This window comes from Gekko japonicus, unplaced genomic scaffold (genome assembly GCF_001447785.1).
Source record: "Gekko japonicus isolate JY-2015 unplaced genomic scaffold, Gekko_japonicus_V1.1 scaffold1882, whole genome shotgun sequence".
In the NCBI taxonomy this organism is placed as follows: Eukaryota; Metazoa; Chordata; class Lepidosauria; order Squamata; family Gekkonidae; genus Gekko; species Gekko japonicus.
Genome location: NW_015172063.1, coordinates 192,148 through 200,553, shown reverse-complemented (window position 1 = coordinate 200,553; position 8,406 = coordinate 192,148). Strand labels below are relative to the sequence as shown.

The following is an 8,406-nucleotide window of genomic DNA, read 5'->3' as shown; positions in this document are numbered from 1 at the left end:
ATGTCTGTCACAAAGAACCGTAGTTAATGATTCAGGATCTATCTCACCATTCACTCTCATGTATCTCTGGTAAAAGACTTTTAAAAATAATTAACCACCAATGACTCTTTTGGAACAGGGAGGGCTTAATAAATATTCTTTGCCTATTAAAAAGAGGGGGCACCCGGAGTTGAACCAGGGACCTCTTGATCTGCAGTCAAATGCTCTACCGCTGAGCTATACCCCCAGTCATGAATTCATCTTGCCAGGAAGCCTAGTTATGGATACTGGTTTTGCCACATCGTTCCTTGCCATACCTCAAAGCAAAAGTGCTTTCACAGGTTTCAAGTAACCCTTCATATGAACATTTCCTGAGGATATCTGCTCTGGCAAAGTGTTCTGGGGGTAAGTTTCAGATTATGCAGTTAAACATTTGGCAGAAATACTAGGCCTCACTTTTATCACACACACCAAGGGCATACCCAAAACTACTTTCAGCTTGCACATTGCAAAGGGCTACTAGTACTGGTAACCAAGAAGCTTCTCGGCCAATAACAGTCTCCCCAACTTCAGATGGTCCACCAGCTGCTGCCCTTCCTTCAGAGGCATGATCTAGCCATGGTTCTCCATGCTAGACTACAATGCTCTCCACAGAGGGCTGTCCTTGAAGACTGACCGCTTCAGCTAGTGCAAAACGTAGCAACAAGACTGCCTCCTGGTGCTGGTTATTGAGAATGCATCTTATCAATCTGAGAGGGTTTTCAACAGCTACCGTTTTATCTTCTGGGTACATCAAGGCAATTATAATTACCCATGAAGCCCCAAAACAGTCTGGGACTTTGCCCCAAGGCTGCAGAATAATGGTAATATTTTCAGAATTCACCCTGACTTCGGAAGGGCTTGAAGAACAGTGAGACGTTTTCTTTCTTTCTGAGCCTGACAGGGACGAACTTCCAAACTCTTCCACTCACAGTGTAGCAATTACAGAGGGCCACGGAGGTTCTAGGATTCCCTCAGTGAGATTTTACACATGAAGATTCTGTCCTCCATAATTGAAGGAACACAAATTACGATTGGCAGGCAGCCAAAACCGATGAACTCCTGAGCTAAGGGTTCAGAGAAAACATGCTTATTTGGAACAACAGGTACCTCAACAATGTTGTTCTTTGTTTTGGAATCAAATCCTTCACAACCAAGCTAAATACCTGTCACAAAGAACACTAGTTAATGATACAGGATCTGCCTCACCATTCACTCTCATATATCTCTGGTAAAAGATTTTTTAAAAAAATTACTCACCAATGACTCTTTTAGAACAGGTAGGGCTTAATAAATATGCTTTGACTGTTAAAAAGAGGGGGCACCCGGAGTTGAACCAGGGACCTCTTGATCTGCAGTCAAATGCTCTACCGCTGAGCTATACCCCCAGCACACACACTGATCTCACCATAAAGTCTAATTATGCACACTGGTTTGGCCACATAGTTCCTTGCCATACCTTTAAGCATAAGTGCTTTCTTACTTTCTGTATGGTCACCCCTTGAGGATATCTGTGCTTTGCAAAGTGTCTTGCGGGTTCATTCCAGATTATGCAGCTAAACAAGCAGAGATACTAGGCCTCACTTTTAACACATGCTGAGAGCATACCCAAAATTCCCTTAGGCTTGTACACTGCAAGGGAAGAGTAGTACTGGCAAGTATGATGATTTTCTGGGAAGCTTCTCAGCTCATAAGTGACCCAACTTCAGACAGCCCACCAGATGCAGCCCATGTTCAGAAGCAAGGCTAGCTTGCTGGTGAGGGTTATTAGGGACACAATTTGTCAGCCTGAGAGGCTTTCAACAGCTACCGCTTTACCTTCGGGGCCCAAATCGAGGCAACCATGACTAGCTATGAAGCCCTAAAATGGCCTGAGACCTTGCCCCAGGCCTGCAGAAGAATGGTAGTTCTTTTGGAGTCTGAGAGGCTTTCAACAGCTACTGCTTTGCCTTTGGGGCCCAAATTGAGGCAACCATGATTAGCTATGAAGCCCTAAAATGGTCTGAGACCTTGCCCCAAGCCTGCAGAAGAATGGTAGTTCTTTTGGATTTCATACTGACTTCAGAAAGCCTTGGAAAACAGGGAGATGCCTTCTTTTCTTCCTGAGTTTGATAAGGATGAACCTCCACACTTCCACTCATGCTGGGGCAGTTTCACAGGGCCCCGAAGGTTTTAGGAGTCCCTCAGTGTGATTTCACAAATCTGTACAGAAACTTCCATGCAGGACAAGTGCATCACAATGGGGAAAAAAGACAGACAGTGGCTGAGTCCACAGCTTGGCTGGACTCTAAAGAAGAAGAAAAGAGATTGGATTTATACCTTGCTCTTCAATACCCAAAGGAGTCTCAGAGTGGCTTACAATCTCCTTTCCTTTCCCCTTCCCACAACAGACACCCTGTGAGGAAGGTGGGGCTGAGAGAGTTCTGAGAGAACTTGTGACTGGCCCAAGGTCACTCCAGCAGCTGCATGCGGAGGAGTGGGGAATCAAACCCGGTTCTCCCAGATTGGAGTCCACGCTCCTAATCACTACACCAAACTGGTTAATCATTAAAAAATGGTTAATTGTCATTCTGAACACACACACACACAAGCACACATTCACTCACATGTCAGTTTTTTGCTTGGCATGTTCAATGTCGCGTTTGATTTCTGGAGTGAAGTAGAAGTAGAGTTTTTTGGGCAATGGTAGAGGGATCAACGGAGCACGAACCGGGTCAGGATCTTTGCTGGAATTGGAAGGAAGGGGGAGAAACAGACACATTAAATTCACATAAAGGGGAGGCAGAAGAGTTAATAGTAGGAAAGGTCTATGCGGCTTTCTCTGCATATATCTGGCACCCCCTTTCATCCTCTCAAAGCAGAAAGCATGACCCTCAGCCTGCCCCTTTTCTCCTCACCCCCTGTCATTTAAATAAAGGAAATCCTACCCCCCGGAAGCTTGGAGCAGCTTGGAGCTAGGCCAGGAAGTTGCACAGAACGGCCAGTTACGCAAGAGTTCTTGTATACACACAAGACTCAAACGTGTCTGGACAAGACTTTTGGATTTCTTCTGAACAGCCTGTCCTGGGTTGTAGGACTCACCTACAGGTGAACAGGCAGGGAAACTTTTCAGTTCTCTTTCTCCTCTACCCCACCACACACCCCTTACTAATACTGATAAAGCATGTTGCTTGTATTGCCTTGGATCCAATGGAAAACTTTCCAAGGATAGAAGGGGCAGGGCAATTTTCTCCGGTTCTCCCCTCCCGCTGCAACCCTCCTCCCCCATTCTTGCCATTCTCAACTTTCTCTATTAACTGAATCAGTTAAGCACGGAATCACAGAGTTGGAAGGCAGCCATACAGACCATCTAGTCCTAACCCCTGCTCAGTGCAGGATCAGCCTAGAGCATCCCTGACAAAGTGTTCATCCAGCATGCCAAAATGTGCACAAACACAATACTTTAAGCAATCTCAAGCACTTGTCATAAAACAGAATCCCTCTTCTTCCCCCTCCATATATCTTTCACATCAAGCTGTGTCCTGTGCATATACATGGGACCTCAGCCTCCACAGCCCCTCCCACTTTTCCTTTGTAAGGAGGGAGACGCATTACCAGTAGTCAAGGACGTGGTCTATGATTGTGGCAATCGGAGGTCCTTCAGCCACTGCCTGTTCATAAAGCACTCCGCAAGAGCCATCTTCTCCCACGATGAACTGTTGGTAAGGAAAAGGACAAATTACATGAGAAGAAAATGGGTGATTACCACTTAGCATTAATAGATTCTCTTTGACAGCATTTATCATACAACGTTTAGAGCCTAAGGCGAAACGAAACACCACTGTGTCCAAAGCATTCCACTCATATTACAACCCTGCTAGGTAGGCTAATATACCCCAAACTGTGGGTGGGGGAATGTGGCGTCAAAGAGAACAGCTTGGTTTAAAACCATCTCGTGGGTTCATAGCAGAAGGGAGATCTGAACACAGATCACAACTTATTCTCTTTTGCCAGCTACATGAGCTTCTGGTGAGACAGTAGTTTTTGAATTCATTATTAATGTAAAAATATATTCCAGTTCCATCTAAAAGGTTTTCAGTCAACAATTTAAATGTACATATTTAGAACTAGGGGCCAGCAACTGGAAGCCCCCGGCCAAATCCAGGCCCATGACTCATACTGTCTGCCCTTCCCCCATTGTCAAACTGAAGTAAAATGAGTGAAGCAGAGGATCTGATAGCATTTACCCACATACCACCTCAGAGAGCTGAGGATACCATTTACCTCTCAAAGTGGCTGTCTAGGAAAACTACTCGCATATATAAAATTAACCACTAATTTTTTTGCAGGGTGTGGGGAGAGGCAAGGCTAACTTCTTTTTCTTCCCTCAGGCCCCGCTAATTGCCACCTACACAGGAAAGTCCAGCCCCTCCCCTTCTGTCACGCAGTGTTTTTTTCAAAAAGCAGATGAACCACTTTTATTGTTTGAATTCTGTGTGGCTCTTTTACCGGCAAGTGAACACAGGAAACCAGCATTTACAAACATGTAATGACTTTTAAGACCACCGCTTATTTCTTTACTATTCATAACCATACACTTGGGCCTGAGGGCAGACCAAAAATACAGAGAATGTGCTTCTTATAGCCTTCCTGTGGCTTGTGTCATTTCTGAATTCTGGTGCGGGGAAGTCGCATGACTGAAAGTCTCCCCACATCACACATACTCTGCCCATGAACATAAAGATCTTGCCTCACTGTGTCAGATCAAAAATACATCAAAGTCCAGTATTCTAATCAACAAAGTGTCCCTTGGAAACAAAGCAAGAAGGATTTGTGTGCTTTGGTTGGTGTTAAAATCAACCACTCATTTTTTGTCACCTGGAGATCAGTTGTAATTGCAGGAGATCTTTAGGCACCACCTGGAGGTTGGCGACCCTATACACCATTAAGGTCAGAGCAGGGGTTGTTTCGTAGAAAAAGAGCTAGGGGAACTCATTAGCATAACTCATTAGCATATGCCACACCCCCTGACATCACTGGAAGTGTGTCATAAGGCCACACACCCCGCCCCCCACGGTCCTGGCTGCGGAAGCCCCGCGAAGGCCCTCCCTGGCCCCAGGCAGGCAGGGGTGGGGAGAGGCAGGGAGGAAGCAACGTACCCTCCCTCTGCTCCTGCCTCCTCCTGGCTGAATGAGGGCCGGAAGCGGGGCGGCCGGAAGCAGGGGGCGGGGCTTCGTCATGTGTCCCGCCCCCGTACCTCACCCGGGGAAACTGTGATCCCCCGCGATCCCCCCCGAAATGACCTCTGGGTCAGAGTCCACGATAGTTCCTTCAGACTAACAAAAAATACCCTTTGCTAATAGAAAACAATTGCAGCAAAGAGACAGGACCTACACACACACACCCTTTCTGTATGAGTCTAAGGTAAGCCTTCCAGAATGTGATCATCCAACTGCAGTCTGAAGTGTTGCAGCTTATTCTACCACCTCAGGAATTTAAGTCTACCTATCCTATGATCAAGGAAGGCAAAGCCATGCTACATGACTTGCTGTTCAAATCAGACCACGGAAACTCTGCCCCTCCAAGCTTCCAGGGAGGACACCCCTCCCACCCCGATTCCAACCCTGATTCTATTCTCACCTGCAGAGTCTTGTCAAACCAGCGATTTCCACTATTAGAGTAGCTGCCGCCTCCGTGCAACATCTGTGCCGCCAGACGGCTTCCTGCACGAGCATCCGACACCTTCAGGACAGGAGCGTCCAGGCAGACTGTGAACAGGCTACGCTGAATGGCACGTGCCGACTCCCGGTTCAGTTTGTCTGGGGGTGGAGAACACACAAGGTAAGTGTTCAGGAACTCAGTGGTGCAGTGGATACAATGTTTGCTTATACATTCTTGGCAGATCATTTTGATGATGCCTCAGAGGGAAAGCAGGGCTGCAGTGGCTCAGATGTTAAGATGCTGAGCTGCAAACCGGAAGGCCAGTAGCTCGGCAGTTCGAGACCCGAGCACCGTGTGACGGGGTGAGCTCCTGTCTTTGGCCCCAGGGGTCGCGAAGAGTCGGACTCGACTGTGCGACTGAACAACAACAAAAACCTGCCAACCTAGCAGTTTGTGAAAGCAAGAAATTGCAAGTAGACAAATAGGTACTGCTTTGGTGGGAAGGTAACAGCGTTCTGTGTGCCTCAGTGATTAGTCATGCCGGCCACATGACCACGGAAACGTCTTCGGACAGAGCTGGCTCTTTGGCTTGGAAACGGAGATGAGCACCGCCCCCTAGAGTCTGATTCAACTGGCTTTCGAGCAAGGGAAACGTTTACCTTTACTTAAGAGGGAAAGCAGTAGCGAGCAGCTCCCTACACTGGTCAGGTACAGTTATCATGTTTAAGCACGGACAGCTTCTTTAACCCTGGGTTAAAGATCTATGGTTTAGCTTGTCAAGCCAGGTCTAGTCCCCAGAGACTCTATGTACAAAGTCAAATAAGAAAGACCTACACACAGAGAGGGAAGGAAATCCCCTGACCTGAGCCATGGCCTTCTGTCCCAATCAAGGTTTGCTCACTGCTGATACAACACCAAACTGTGGCCAATGCAAACCATGGTTTGCAAATGCTCTTCAAACCATAGTTCTGCAATCTAGTTTGTGTGATGGTGGAGGAAAGTGCCGTTAAGTCGCAGCCAACTTCTGGCAACCCCACAGGATTTTCAAGACAGGAGATGTTCAGATGTGGTTTGCCATTGCCTGCCTCTGTGTAGCAATCATGGACTTCCTTGGCGGTCTCCCATCCAAGTTCTGATGCAGTCGGGTCAGCCTGGGCCTATTCTGTAGCCAATTCTTAACCTGGATAGCAGTGTCCAGATGCACCACTTCACCATGTTGAGGTGTTACATCTACACAGCGACCACCGGGCAGCTGCAGGAAAGGGCCTTTCTCATCATTCCATCTTCTCTCTAACTTCTCTCCCTTCCCCTTCGTTACCCATTTTTATTTAACTGAGCATCCAGCCCACCGAAGACTTATGGAGAACGCAAAAACCTGCACACCATTTTGTGATATTCCAGAGGGTTCCAATAAAAAAGGTAATATATGGTATTGGGATTGGAGGACAACACATAAAATTGTTAAGACACGGCCTTCAGCACAAGCGTAAATCTGCCTTAAACATGGATCACACCCTTAGTCCATCAAAGTCAGTGCTGTCTACTCAGAGTGGCAGAAGCTCTCCAGGGTCGTGGGCAGAAAGGTCTTTCACATCACCTGGTACTTGATCCTTTACTTGGAGTTGCCAGGGATAGAACCTGGCACCTTCTGCATGCCAGGAACAAATACTGAAAAAAACAGCCATGAGAGTCTGACCCATAAATCAAGATAGTTAACAAGACTTACAAAGAACATATTTTCTATATACTGTTGCCAATAAACACTGCATAGGTAAAGGTAAAGGTTCCCTTGCTCGAAAGCCAGTCGAATCCGACTCAGCTCACTCCTTGCGGCACCCGGGTCTCGAACTGCTGAACTACTGACCTTCCACAGCCTGCAGTTCAGCGTCTTAACCACTTGAGCCACCGCAGCTCCTGCATAACAATGAACAAATTCCATCAAATCCTAAAAAAATCCTTGTATAAGAATACATCAACATCGTCTCCAGATTTTATAACAATGTTTCAAAAAACGGATCTTCCTCAGGAAATATTCTGTAGTGTATAAAAATATAAATCCTTAGAATATAAACAATGTGATACATGAAGAAGAGAATATAAAATCCAAGTACAGTCTTACCTATAAAGTAGTACAATCACTTTGTGGTGTTCCTTTAATTACACTGCCTCTTATCACCTGTCGGCAATTTGCAAGGTCCCTTTTATTTGTGCTCTGTCGGGAATTACCAGACTGAGATGCCTGGGATCCATCAGAAACTGAGTAGCATGTCTGTGGCCTGAATACTTTTGAGATCAGCGTCCTACCACTAAACGCACTGTAAGTTATAATTATACATGGGATCATTTTAAAAATACTTTGGACTTATTCTTAACAAGTGGAATATTAGGATATTACAGATTTTTTCCTGATTCTGTGTATGGCTTTTTATGAGAAGAAGAAGAAAAGAGTTTGGATTTATACCCCACCCTTCACTACCCAAAGGTGTCTCAGAGCGGTTTACAAACTCCTTTCCCTTCCCCTCCTCACAACAGACACCCTGGGAGGTAGGTGGGGCTGAGAGAGCTCATGACAGAAACTGCTCTTTTTTCAAGAACGGCTCTAATCAGAACTACGGCTTGCCCAAGGTCATCCAGCCAGGTGCAAGTGGAGGAGTGGGGAATCAAACCCGGTTCTCCCAGATTAAAGTCCGCACACTTAAACCACTACACCAAACTGGCTCTTGTACAACTTCTTGTGGGTCGGTCTCT

General features: G+C 46.3%; 1 protein-coding gene and 2 non-coding genes across 3 annotated transcripts in view; all 3 read right to left on the bottom strand.

The window, feature by feature from the left end:
* Positions 1 to 8,406, bottom strand: part of LOC107118457 (carnitine O-acetyltransferase-like) — a 47,087-nt gene that overhangs the window by 16,845 nt on the left and 21,836 nt on the right. The window contains 3 exon segments of the mRNA XM_015420803.1: positions 2,625 to 2,744; positions 3,613 to 3,713; positions 5,638 to 5,816. Coding sequence (XP_015276289.1) covers positions 2,625 to 2,744; positions 3,613 to 3,713; positions 5,638 to 5,816 — 400 coding nt within the window.
* Positions 155 to 226, bottom strand: TRNAC-GCA. The gene has a single exon. It is a non-coding gene; the product is annotated as a tRNA-Cys (tRNA).
* On the bottom strand, positions 1,335 to 1,406 carry TRNAC-GCA. Its single transcript has one exon. It is a non-coding gene; the product is annotated as a tRNA-Cys (tRNA).